This window comes from Vanellus vanellus (assembly GCF_965231255.1).
Source record: "Vanellus vanellus genome assembly, chromosome: 23".
Taxonomy (NCBI): domain Eukaryota; kingdom Metazoa; phylum Chordata; class Aves; order Charadriiformes; family Charadriidae; genus Vanellus; species Vanellus vanellus.
Genome location: NC_138928.1, coordinates 7,432,057 through 7,445,022, shown reverse-complemented (window position 1 = coordinate 7,445,022; position 12,966 = coordinate 7,432,057). Strand labels below are relative to the sequence as shown.

Here is a 12,966-nt window from a genome sequence, read left to right as displayed (position 1 = left end):
TTTTTTTTTCCCCCTTCTTTAGGCCTTTTTGAGGTCCGTGCCTTGGAGTATTTGGAGAGCATTCCAGAAACAGAACCAACTGGGATGAACAAAATACTTCGCAGTCTTGGTAAAGGGACACCATTGCTTTTCATTGATTTTTCATTTTTAAATAAATTTGGCTATTGAACAGCTAATTGCATACAAGAGAGAGCAGGGCCCATTCTTTGCCTTGTGCACTTGTGTTCCTTTTGTTTACATTGGCCCCTTCAGGGGATGCTGAAGACTTTGTAAGATTCTTATTTTTAAGCTTTTGCAACTTTAGATAAAGTTTGTGGGAGTTGTCTAATCTGAGAGCTGCCTAAACTCGGGGCTGGGCTGGGTGTGCACTATTGGGGCCGAGTGGCCGCAGCCCCTCAGCCAGGTGACTCCTGCAGCGTTTTCCCTTCCTAACAGTGTTTTTTTTCTCCGTAGGGAGTAAAATGAAATTTCTTCAGAAGAAATGAACGTGCGGTGCTGCGGTCCAGCGAAGCGGCAGGGGGGGGTGCCGCTGGGGCCGGACTCCTCTTTGCCTCTGGGAGGGCGGGGGCTGCCTGGGGGCACGGGACTCTGTCTGCCGCCGCCGCCGCCGTTAATAACCGTCCCCCATGGCTGACACCGGCCCCGTCTCTCTGTTCCGCGCCAGGGGCGGGAGGGGCGGGGGCAGGGGGTGGAGCCAGGAGGGTCAGGGGTGTTGCCTTCGAATGGCGTGGCGACCTGGTTCAGGAACGGCACGGCGACCAACCCCAGGCCGCTTGGGCCATTGGCTCACTGGCACCAATGTGGTGGACCACAAATGGCGTTTATTGTTGAGTAACACGGCATTATATAGCTTGGATTTGTAACGTCATTTCCGTCTGCTTACATCATAAACTAAACGCTATTGGCTTTCAGGAGAGGGGCCCTATCTTTCCGTACAACGCGATATCTTCCGGCCGCCTGACCTTAACTACCTACATTTCCCCCCTCCCTATGCGTAATTAAATTGTTGAAATATAACGATTTTAAAAGAATACATAGATGATAATTTTGGATAAGAAACATACTAAATGCATCTTGTTCCTATTCTATGCTTTATAACAATCTTAAAATATATGTATTGCAAACTTGCATAGAAAACATAAGGCACGCTAAGCAAGAGATAACTGGGGGGTAACTGGGAGTAATGGGGTATAACTGGGGATAGCTAAGTGAAATTTTGAACAAGAACATTCTTAAAGCAGTTGGCGTTCTATCAACATGATGTTAACCTTCTCTAGCCGGCTCTTAACAAACGACACGAGCTTATTCAATATACAGGGTCCAAAGATCAATGCTATCACGATCATCATGACTGGCCCTATTAAGGTAGTTATCAGAGTGGTCAGCCATGGTGAATGGTTAAACCATGATGTAAACCAACTTTGTTGTGCATCTTGTTATAGACACAACATTCTTCTTTTAGCGCAGCGCACACTCCCCCTTGCTGTAATTTTGGTGGTGCGTGTCGCTGCAGGTGTGGTGACGTCGGTACTACTTGTGGTAATATGTGGTAAAGGTGCAGGTGTTTGTGGGTTAATAACTGGGTTAGGCCCGATAGATTGGGGAATTTGTGGCACGAGCTTAACGATTTGTATCAGTACTCCTATATCTTTGCCGGTTTTGTGAATGAATACTGACCACATTTTTCCCACAGCCCAACCTATGTTATTCGGGTGTAGGATTTTCAGAATCAAATGGGTACAAGTACCTTTTTGATATACCATTCCATCGCTTGCAAATTTTGGACGGTCACACTTATTTGGTCCCCATGTTACTTGCAAAAATTCGTCGTTTTTTGTTGGTTTCCATCTATCACTTGTTACAATGGTTTCACATCCCCAATACCCACAGAACATACATCCTGGATAGGATAGTTACAATAACTCATTCCTGGGTTTGAATTGGGACACCAATATGTTCCCCATAATGATTTAGATTTGGGTCCTCCCACTATGGGGAATAAGTCGCCAACTGTTATCGTAAAAGTCGGGACACCTGCTGTTATGTTTTCTTTTATCACGTGACCGTCACGTGCAGGGTCTCATAGGACCCACCTAAACGGCTGATGGGGACGGTACTCTGATTTTACCTCTTTTATAGTGACAAGCCATAAAATCAAAATCACACAAAGGCATCGTAGCCTTCCTCTGTGGGGGCTATGTTGCTGTTGTTCAGATTCTGCCAGTGTGGAGCTCTCAGGTGCAGACAGGATGCTTGTCGACTTGTCGTCCTCTCTCGCCGCTGGGGTGTACGGGTTACGAGGGCATCCGATAATGTGGTCCTGTGGATAAAACTCAGTTTTCATTAGCTTTATTGTGGAGGTCGGGTTTAATAGACTTAAGTGGACACCATTGAACTTTGCCGTCTTTTCTGACAGCAGCATATCCTCGCCCTGTCAGGACTAGCCTCCACCCTTGTTCCCATTCTCCCAGCTCGTTTCTGATTATAACTAACGGGCCTTCTTCTAATGCTCAGGTGGGCCAATGTTTTTGGGTGGGGCTATTAATCTCTTCTCCCCTGGGAAATTGATTTAGTGCTAAAAGAGCGGTCGCTAGCAGGCGTGCTTGGTCTCCTGGGGGAATGGCGTTGGCAAAGCCTTCTGATTTTGCTAACACTTCTAATTTAGATTTTAGAGTTTGATTTGCTCGTTTGACTATAGCTTGTCCTGTGCTATTATACGGAATGCCATGTGTCAGGGTGATACTCCATTTCAAAGCAAATGCTTGGACTGATTTAGAGACGAAGTTCGGACCGTTATCTGTTTTGATCTGATTAGGGACGCTAAGCCACGCCATGACCGTTAACCAATGCTGGATGGTCGCTTTGGAGTTAGTTCTAAGGTGTTGTGTGGCTACAATCACTCCGCTATATGTATCTACGGTTACTGCTAGCCACGCTCGAGGTTTCAGCAGCTGACAGAGCGTAAAATCCGTCTGCCACACTTCGGAGGCCTTAAGGCCTCTGGGGTTGACTCCACTGGACCACAATGGTGCTTTCTGACAGTGGGGACACATGGATACTGTGTGTTTCGTGTCAGTGACCGAGATCCCGCATTTCTTTGCTAGTGCTTTAGCTCCAATGTGGAGAGACTCGTGTAGTTGAGGGGCGTCTTTTAGCATCCACACCCCTTTTGCAGTGGCGTCTGCTTTGTCGTTGCCGATTTGGAAAAACCCTTTGATTGGGTTGTGGCTGTTGACGTGGATGACCGATATAGTGCCTTTTCGGGAAAAAAGTGCTTCTTCTAGCATGAGAGCTGCTGTGGATGTTGACACGCCGGGCCCCGACATGGCTAGGCAAAGCTTGGCCACAAACATCGAATCGGTCACTATGTTGAGGTGTTCCATTGGGAACAGTCCACACACCAGTACTACGGCCATCGCTTCTAGCTGTTGGACTGAAAGCGCACAAACGGTCATTTTAATGCAGTGCCATTTTTCTTCCGATTGCCATACTGTCGCCGCGGTCGAGGTTGTTGAGGATGCATCTGTGAAGACCGTTGGTCCCTGTTGGGGCCGATCCATGATCTTCTGTGGGAGGTCGATGTTGACAATTGCCAGCATTTGAGTCCAGGGGGGGTTTGTAGCATACCAGACTTCTCCGCCAAATCCAGCAAGAGCTATAGCTAGATACTCTGACATCACCACTGATTGCGTTGGGAGCTGTTTGCGGAAGGGTAGATATATCCTGGCAGGTTCGATGCCTAGGTGTCTTAGGGCAAGTTTTCTGCCTTTCATGATGAGGTTACCAAGGCACTTGACTCCTGGAGAGAATGCATGTGACTGTTTTCCTAGGACTATCTATTGCATTGGTTGAGCTTTTTCAGGGGGCCCCTGGGCTAGTGCCCCTACTCCCCCTCCCTCTGTGAAATGTACATACAGATCGAGTGGTACTTCTGGGTTCCATCTGGCGAGCGTGCCTGACGATACTTGTTGCTCGATGAAGTCAAGAGAGTTTATTGCTTCTGTCGTCAGAGTTTTTTGTTCCCATGGGTTCCTTCCTTTTAGAAGATCGTATGGGGGGGGCATGATTTCGGGGGGGATCAGGACAATGTTGCGAAGCCATTGCAAGGACCCCACTAACTGTTGCATATCATGGAGTGTTTTAATGTTCTGACGGATTTTTATTTGGGAGGGGGGTTACATAAGAACTTGTGATCCCCACTCCCAAAAAGCTTACACATGGTCCTCTTTTAATTTTTGTGCTTGCGATCTCGAACCCATTTGTTTTTAAAGTTTCCGAAACTGTTGATACCAGCTGATCTACTTGACTTCCTGACAGCGCGGAGATCAAGATATCATCCATGTATTGAATGAGAGTCACGGTCGGGTCACTGCGCCAGACTGGTGCCAACGCCTGATCTACTGTAATTTGGCAGATAGTAGGCGAGTTGATCATTCCTTGAGGCAGCACTTTCCACTGGAAACGTAGGTTGGGGCGTTGGCTGTTTGGGAACACGACAGAAAAAGCAAACCGCTCCTTGTCCTCTTCATGCAGGGGTATTGAAAAGAAACAGTCTTTAATATCAAGGACGGCACAAGGTTGTCCTGGTATCATAGAGTTCATGGGCAACAGCGTTTGGACGGGACCCATTGGTTGAATTCTCTTATTTACTTCATGCAGGTCATGGAGGAGGCGAAACCCTTCACCAGTTTGTTTGGGTATTATAAAAACTGGGGTGTTCCATGGGCTAGTGGAAGGCTCTATATGACCTCGTTTTAGTTCACGATCGACTAGCTCAAGAAGAGCGTCCATTCGAGGCTTCGACAGGGGCCACTGCTCAACCCACACTGGGTCGGACGATTTCCACGTCAGTTTAATTGGTGGGAGTGGGTACGCGGCGGTGGCCCTTATGGTAAATGTCACCCTGGCTTTTAATAGGGTTAGAGCATCCCTTCCCAACAGGGGTGGGACTCCTGACATGACATATGGGAAGAGAGTAATGGTTTTCTCTGGTCCTTTTTCAGTGTGAAGCGTAATTGCTACCAATTGAGCACTCTTCCGAGCTCGGGTTAATCCCCTGACTCCACCTACCATGGGGGCGTCTTGTAATTTCCAATACGGGGGCCAGTTCGTCTCAGGGATAACTGTAACATCTGCTCCGGTATCGATTAAAAAGGGGACACTAATGGTGGTGCTATCTAAGGTGTTATAGAGGGAACAGATCCGCCACACCACTGGCGGGTTATCACACTTTACTGCCAGGGCCACCCTGGGGTCTCGCCCCCGGGAGGTGATTCTTGTTGTCCCTGAGGTAGGGACAGATTTGGCTGGATCGTCGGCTGAACCATAAAGTTGGTCGCTTCTTAAGGGGGTAGCGGGTTTGGTAGTGCTTAGCTCCATCCAGGGTTGGGGTTGGCATAGTTGGGCCACCTCATGTCCCAAGTGGGAGAGGGCTGTGCGCGGCCCAAGTGCCCTCTCCCCCTCCCATTTCCCTGAATTTTAGATCTACATTCTTTAGCAAAATGTCCTTTCTTTCCGCAGGCCCTCTGGGCCGGTTCTGGCGCCGGGAAACGCTGTTAGTGGGTCCTCTGATCAAGGGCAGTTTGCCACAACATGGCCCGCCTGGCCACATTTAACACATGCCATCACATTAGCTATTGCGGTATGAACAGCTACTTGAATCGGGGCTAGATGCTCTTCTTTTGCGACATGCTTAATCATGTCCGCGATACTTGACCCTACTGGCAGTGATCGTAGATTTCTTTGGTTGCCAAATTACACTGTTGACATAAGCAATCTGCAACAACCGGGCCTTTTGCTTCTGCGGGCAGGGTTGAGGAGTCGACTGCTGCCTGCAGGCGATCCACAAATTGCGTAAAACTCTCACTTTCATTTTGTTTTATTGTGGACCATGGCGATGGCTTGACAATAACTCTAGAGGCTGTGTGAATAGCTTCTCTGGCCGCGTGAGTAGTCATAACTTCTTGAGCCTGCAGGCCCTGGGCCGGCGCTTGGGGGTAATCATTGTTGGGTCTGTACCCATTAGCCGCTGCAGGCTGGAGCCACGTAGTGGGTGATCCGCCCTGGTTATGTGGGCTAGTTGTCTCGCACAGTTGTCCTCCCATTCTTGTTTAAAAACAATCATCCCTGCCCCGTCAAAGATCAATCTACAAGTTTGTTTTATATTGAACGGGAGCATATCGTCTCCCCCGAAGACACCATCTATGAGGATGGAGACCGTGGCAGAATGATCCAGATCCAGAGTTGGAACTCGACTGACTGGTTGCTTCCTGTTTCCAGTACTTTTTTGTCGGGCTCCAGCCCCGCCTGCTTCCCTTGCGGGCGGGGCGTTCCCTCCCTCTTGGTTCACCCCTCCTTCTTGGTTCGCCCCAGCCTCTGCTCAGCAGGGAGTTTGCCCTATAAGGGCATTTTTTCAGATGGTCGCTCTGATTGGCTTTCCGCCCTTCGCTCGCGCTCCTCTCTCCTTCTTGGTCGCCCCCACCACCTTTCTCCATCTCGTTCTCCTCCCCTTCCCGTTTGTGTGTGCTTGTTAATGCTAGCGCTTCCTCCCTGTTCTCGCCAAGGGCATTCTCACCCCGCCCTTTGCCTTTCTGCTCGGCGACATCTTGGGGCGCATACGGCAGTGGTCTAGCCCAGACTTCATCAGACTCTAGTTTCTCCGCGGCGACCTTGGCCTCCTCGGCTAACCCACCCCAGAAGGATTTAGCTCGTTTCTGTCCCTCCGTAAGCGGGTTGGGGTTCGGGGATTAAGGGGATATGTCGCCCTCTTGCAAATTTTTAGCCTCAGCAGAATTGTCATCGTCTGGGGGGTGCAAAGTCTGCATGGCTGCCCTGACTCCCAATTTCGGGGTGGCCAACAAACAGTTCTTTGCCGCCCTCCAGGTCTCCTGTTCCTGTCTGGCCTTCTGCAGGGCCTGTACGACTTTCCCCCACGACTTAAGGTTTTTCCCACAACCCGAGGACATCGTCTCCTCGGCTAACGCTTTAGTGCATTTATCCCACACTTCAGGGTGGAGAATATCCACCGGCTGGTCAATGACCCCAATTTACAAAAGTCTCGCAACTGCAAGAGTAAAATCTTCGGGTTTACAATCAATACCCCACTGCTTATGTAATTGTGATACGACCTTCACAAAGGCTTCCATCCTCCTTGTTGGTCTGGGAGCATCCTCCCTGCTGGGCTGGTCCTGCCGCTCCAGCCGCCGATTCCTGGGTTTCGGAACCACTTGTTGCCTTCGAATGGCATGGCGACCTGGTTCAGGAACGGCACGGTGACCAACCCCAGGCCGCTTGGACCATTAGCTCACTGGCACCAATGTGGTGGATAGTAAATGGCGTTTATTGTTGAGTAACACGGCGTTATATAGCTTGGGTTTGTGGCATCATTTCCGTCTACTTACATCATAAACTAAACGCTATTGGCTTTCAGGAGAGGGGCCCTATCTTTCCGTACAGCGCGATATCTTCCGGCCGCCTGACCTTAACTACTTACACAGGGGCGGGGCAGGGGGCGGAGGCGGGAGGGGTCCAAACCAGGCCGGAGGAGGGGGCGGGGCCAGCGGTTCGTCGCAGCGTCTCTTGGAGGGGCATGTTGGGCGGGGCGGGGCGCGTGGGCGCGCAGGCGCACTGCGGCAGCGGCGATTGGCGGAGGGCCGAGGTCGGCGCAGGAGCAGAGCGCGGTGTCGGGCGCAGCATGGCGGGGCCGGGGCTGGTGGCGGGGGATGTGGTGGTGGACGCTTTGCCCTACTTCGACCAGGGCTACGAGGCGCCGGGCGTCCGTGAGGCGGTGAGCGCGGGCCGGGGCGGTGGACTCGGGTGGGTGCGGGCCGGGGCGGCGGGCGGCGTTCCTGACGGCCCGTGTGCGGTAGGCCGCGGCACTGGTGGAGGAGGAGACGCGGCGGTACCGGCCGACAAAGAACTACCTCAGTTACCTGCCGGCTCATGACTACAGCGCCTTTGAGGTGAGGCGGCTCGGCTGGGCCCCTGTACCCTCTCCCCCCCCTCGGTACCCCTCCCGCCGACACCTTACCGCTTCCCTCCCCGCAGACCGAGATCATGCGGAACGAGTTCGAGCGCCTGGCGGCCCGGCAGCCCCTCGAGCTGCTCAGCATGAAGAGGTGAGCGCAGGCAGGCCGAGCGGCCGCCCGCCCCCGGGGAGCGCCGGGAGGAGAGCGGGGCCTGCCGGGCCTTCTCTTGAGGTGGGCGGCATGTTCCAGGTACGAGCTGCCGGCCCCGTCCTCCGGCCAGAAGAACGATATCACGGCGTGGCAGGAGTGTGTGAACAACTCCATGGCGCAGCTGGAGCACCAGGCGGTCCGCATTGAGAACCTGGAGTTAATGTCACAACACGGCTGTAACGCCTGGAAGGTGTACAATGAGTAAGGCCTTCATCTGCTTTGCTGAACCTCGTTGAAATTCTGACTTCAATTCCTGTTTATTTTTCATGCTTTTCTATGTAAGTCCAGTGGGGATCTTCAGAGCATATCCTGGAATAACTGAGTCCCTTAGAAGGAGCTCTATGTGGAAGAAAAAGAGTCTGTTCTGAAAGAGGAGGAGTTCTCTCTGTGGCCAAGAAATTGCCTGTGTTTCAATACATCCTGTATTCAATACATATTGAATACATTGCCTGTATTCAATACATATAATACAAAATACTGTTTGTGCTCTGACAATGTTACATGAGGGAAACAATAATAAAAAATTGGTTACAGGTAATTTTAGAATTAGAATTAGAAGATGGGCAATATGGTGGAGGATGTTACAATACCATTCTAGTCAGAATAGCACAAGCATACAGGAAGAAGTTTGAAGATAAAACTTGATCAGCTAATGGATATGATTTTATCATACTGTCTGATGACAAGGGCTGACCATGGTGGTTATTGAAGGTTTATGTCTTAAAATTGCATGTGTTACAACTGGAGTGTTTTGGCATTATGTCATTCCCTTCAGGAGTGAAGAGCACAGACTGCGCTGAGAACAAGTTGTATGGTGCTTGCGTTGAAGTGGCTCATTGCGTACCTAACTCTGAGGAGTTAAATGGCAGGTTAAATGTGTCTGATCTGGCAACTGTATGTTTTCCTAATGCTTTGCTTGCATTCTGCTATTAGGCATCTGGTTCATATGATAGAACAAGCCCAGAAAGAGCTTCAGAAGTTGAGGTGAGTAATTCGTAATTCTTTTTCATATTTTCATACTGAAGTTGGAAGGAAAGTGAACCCATTCCCTCCCCCCCCCCCCCCCCCCAACTATAGAAAGGCTTGTGTAAATGCTGCTGCCAAGGTCATAGGAAACAAGACCCAGTAATAACAATAATTAAATCTGACCCTGCCCTCCCCAAGCGGTTAGGTTCATAATACCCATTCCACTCAAATTCTGTGTTTGTTTTGTTTGGTTTTATTTTGTTTTGTCTGAACCGCCTTTGAACAGAATGGATTGTGGTGGAATCCTCTCTGAAATGCAATCATGTTTTCTTTTCACTGCTGATAGACTTTAATTTAGTGTGCAGTTGTCTCAGTGAGGATGTGTTCCCTGATGTTAGGGTTGGCCTATCATTTTAAAGTGGATGCTTTAATGAGTTTATGGAGATGGATTACTAAGGGATGGAGACTGTAGTATATTGCAGTGATGCACCTTTGTAATTTGCTCTATTTAGACAGCGTGCTATGGACTTGGCAAGTAAAGCTTTTCAGATTTGGGTTGAACTACTGTCATTTTCAGCCTGAAGGTGGGACTGTATACTGGGACATGGGTAGAAGGCAAGTTGCATAGTGATTCATATCTTGTATGAGTACCTGCGTGATTAGAGTAGATGGGATTATTGTCTTGAGCAGAATCAGTGTGGGAAAGGGTAGAAGCAGAACTCAAGTTGGGAAGGCTAAAGGAGCACCATGTGTGGCAAGGAGGCTAACAGAATCGAGCATTAGCAGTGTGAACTAAGGACTGCTTAGAGAACAAAGTATTTTAAGTATTCTGTGATTCTCAGGTGCTTCACTGAATTACTGAATTTTGTGGATGATTAGCCATTCGTCTTTGCTTTTCTGACTTTTTTTCAGAGAGAGCAAAACATTTTCTGTTTTGCACTTGTCCAGGAGCAGTAGGCTTGAATGTTTGAAGTTTTGCTTGTAGTAGAGTGGAAGGTTTGTTATTGTTTTGTTATTGTTGTTGTTTGGGTTTTTTGTTTGTTTGTTTGTTTGGGGTTTTTATTCAGTTATTAATCTCGGGGCTCTCTATGCAGCCCTATACTGGGATTTGTCCATCTATATGTTGTTGTTACAGTCCTGGCTACACAAGTGTTTTCTGTTAGTACTTCTAGGGATTAGATGTATTTCAAAATTAGCAGCAGATATTACTAAATTTAAAGAAAGAAGACAAAAAAAAAATTACACAAACGTTTTTGTCCCCAGGAAAAACATTCAAGATCTGAACTGGCAACGAAAGAACATGCAGCTCACGGCTGGGGCTAAGCTACGAGAAATGGAATCTACGTGAGTATCTAGAATTTTTCTGTTAAATCTTCCACAAGTACATCTGTTTCTTGAAATTCTTCCATGCAGAGCATCAGTGATCTTTCAGTACTACTATAGGATGTCAGCACGTAAAAATGGTTGTTTTGCACAAAGTGTTTTAAAGGATTTGTAATTCAGGTCTATGTAATAGTTGACAGTGGTTGAGTGAAACAATGAGCAACAGATGTGAAAAGGAGGGCATATTAGCTGCTTGAAATTGCTTGTCTAAATTGCTCTTAAACTATTCTTTATCTAAGTATTGGAAGTTAGTAGTAAATTAGAGTCTAGTAAATTAAATTGTGTATGTTAAGGTTTAACAGTGTTAAAACCTACTTTTTATCACTTTGGTTGTTCAAATTACTCTTGATATCAACTGAGGTTTATCACGTACTGAGAAAAATACTGCTTTATTCAGTGTCTTTGTGCTTTCTTTGGAGCAATAATTGTCTTCGATTTTAAAACAGGACTGTTAAACAGTGCTTGAAGGCTTTATTTCTTTTTCCTTCCAGATGGGTCTCTCTTGTCAGTAAAAATTACGAGATTGAACGAACTATTGTGCAGCTAGAAAATGAAATTTCACAAATCAAACAGCAGCATGGAGAAGCAAACAAGGAGAATATCCAGCAAGACTTCCAGTGACTTCACTGTCTCACTGCAGCATACGTTAAAAAAAAACCAACAACAAAACCCAAAAAACTTTGGAAGTGTCCTGTGTTTATAGACCCCTCTAGTTGCGGTTGTGTACGGTGATAAAAAGGTATTTTTCATTGTTTCTTTGCCTTATTTTAATTTCTAGGAGAAGGCAGGGTAGACTCAAATGTCCCGCTCAAATGCGTTGTGGGCACAGTTAAACATACTGTGAAGCGTTTCACGTTTTATATATGTAAAGTAGGAGCTCTTATACCCCTTCCCAGCCGTTCCATGGTTTTGCATTTCCCCCACGCCTTTAATAAACGGTGTTTTGTGATCTGTATGGCTTCTGGTTCGCTTTTCAGCGCTGCCCTAGTGCCGAGGGCGGGACCAGCGCCGTCCGCGGACCCCCCCTACACGCCGGGCAGCGGCGGCTGCGGGCGATGGCGCCCGCCCCGGTGCGGCCGTGAGAGGGCAGTGCCTGTTCGCGCCCGCCTACGGGGGTGTCCCTGCAGCACCGGGGGGTAACACCAACCGCCGTCGCGTCCCGACGCGCGGTCCCGGTTACCCGTTGCCCTCTTGCCGTGACCGCGCCGCTGCAGCTCCTGTGGCGTCACCGCACCCCGTTTGAGCGGCTGCGGCGCCCCCCGCCGGCACTGTCTGCTCGGGGCGGGCTTCGCGCAGGCCCCACGCAGCGCCGGTACCGGGTGGGGTGGGGCTGGGGGGCGGGGCCTGCTCCCTGCCGCACGCTCCGCCTCTAGGGCCGCCGTTGGCGATTGGTCGGGAAGCCGCCGCCGCCGCCCGATGGAGACTCCCCGCGAGGTGCGGTGACAGGCCCGCGCCCCGCCCCGCCCGGTGGTACGTCACCGCTCGTCGTTCCGGGCGGGCCCTTCGCGGCCGAGCATGCGCCCCTGCGCACGGCCTTGCGGGCCGCGTCCCGCGCGCCTGCGCGAGCCCGGGGCGCGCGCACGGCGCGTGGTGACGCCGTGCGTGCGCGGAGCGGGGAGTCGGGTTCAAAGGAGGAAACATGGCGGAAAACAAAGGAGGCGGCGGCGGCGGGGAGGGGGCTGCCGAGGCCGGGCCGGGTGGCGGCGGCGGCCTGGAGCCCGCGGCCGCGTCCCCCTCTGGCGCTGCGCCGCCCGCGCCCGCCGCCGCGCCGCCCGAGGAGCGGGAGAGCCCGGGCGCGGCGGCAGAGCGCGGTCTCGGGGAGGCCGAGGCCGAGGCGGCGGCGGGGCCCGGTGCGGTCCCCGGGCCGGGCCCTAGCCCGGTGCCCCCGTTGACGCCGGCGGCGCCGGGGCCCTTCTCGCTGCTGGACACCTGCGCCGTTTGCGCGCAGAGCCTGCAGAGCCGGCGGGAGGCCGAGCCCAAGCTGCTGCCCTGCCTGCACTCCTTCTGCCGGCGCTGCCTGCCCGAGCCCGAGCGGCAGCTCAGCGTCCCCGTCCCCGGCGGTGCCAACGGCGACGTCCAGCAAGGTGAGCGCGGGGGGCGGCCGCTGCGGCTCCTGCCCGGTGGGATCCCCGCGCCGCGCCGCGCCGCCCGCGGGGCTCTCGGTTCTGGCTTCGAGCAAGCGCTCGGCTTCCATTTCTCTGGGTGGGAGCCGTGTCCGGTGGTGGTACCGGAGGGGCTGTGTACGCGGCCGCCCTCGTTTCGGTGGCCTCGATCCCGTCGGCCGCTCGATTCGCGTTCTCGGGCGACGGCTGAAACTGGCACGTTCCTGGAATTGAAGTGTAAATTGCGTTGTGCGTTTTGTTTAGTTTTGGCTCTCGGGGGTGCTGCAGTAGAGGTGTGTCTGTGGGGGTGTTCTGCTGTTCAGTTCTACGGCATTCGA

General features: G+C 51.2%; 3 protein-coding genes and 1 long non-coding RNA gene across 5 annotated transcripts in view; 3 read left to right on the top strand and 1 right to left on the bottom strand.

The window, feature by feature from the left end:
* Positions 1-501, top strand: part of DENND2C (DENN domain containing 2C) — a 28,074-nt gene extending 27,573 nt beyond the window's left edge. Inside the window, exons 18-19 of one of the 2 annotated variants that reach the window (XM_082494422.1) lie at positions 23-109; positions 454-501. In XM_082494422.1, coding sequence (XP_082350548.1) covers positions 23-109; positions 454-485 — 119 coding nt within the window. In that variant the 3' untranslated portion in view covers positions 486-501. Of the gene's footprint in view, positions 1-22; positions 181-453 lie in introns of those variants that run through there. The other variant, XM_082494421.1, reaches the window with a different exon arrangement.
* Positions 502-801: 300 nt separating this feature from the next.
* On the bottom strand, positions 802-7,544 carry LOC309680782. Its single transcript, XR_014269995.1, has 2 exons — positions 7,128-7,544; positions 802-2,320 (listed from the first exon to the last, which is right to left on the bottom strand). It is a non-coding gene; the product is annotated as an uncharacterized lncRNA (long non-coding RNA).
* Positions 7,545-7,652: 108 nt separating this feature from the next.
* On the top strand, positions 7,653-11,481 carry BCAS2 (BCAS2 pre-mRNA processing factor). The gene is made up of 7 exons (XM_082494685.1): positions 7,653-7,786; positions 7,869-7,961; positions 8,047-8,117; positions 8,217-8,378; positions 9,111-9,161; positions 10,407-10,487; positions 11,018-11,481. Exons 1-7 carry the CDS (start codon positions 7,694-7,696, stop codon positions 11,145-11,147), a joined length of 681 nt encoding a protein of 226 aa, XP_082350811.1. The 5' UTR covers positions 7,653-7,693; the 3' UTR covers positions 11,148-11,481.
* A 684-nt stretch (positions 11,482-12,165) lies between these two features.
* The window catches only part of TRIM33 (tripartite motif containing 33), a gene marked incomplete at its 5' end in the record, with an annotated part of 40,590 nt that continues 39,789 nt past the window's right edge, over positions 12,166-12,966 (top strand). The window contains one exon of the mRNA XM_082494423.1: positions 12,166-12,610. Coding sequence (XP_082350549.1) covers positions 12,166-12,610 — 445 coding nt within the window. The remainder of the gene's footprint in view (positions 12,611-12,966) is intronic.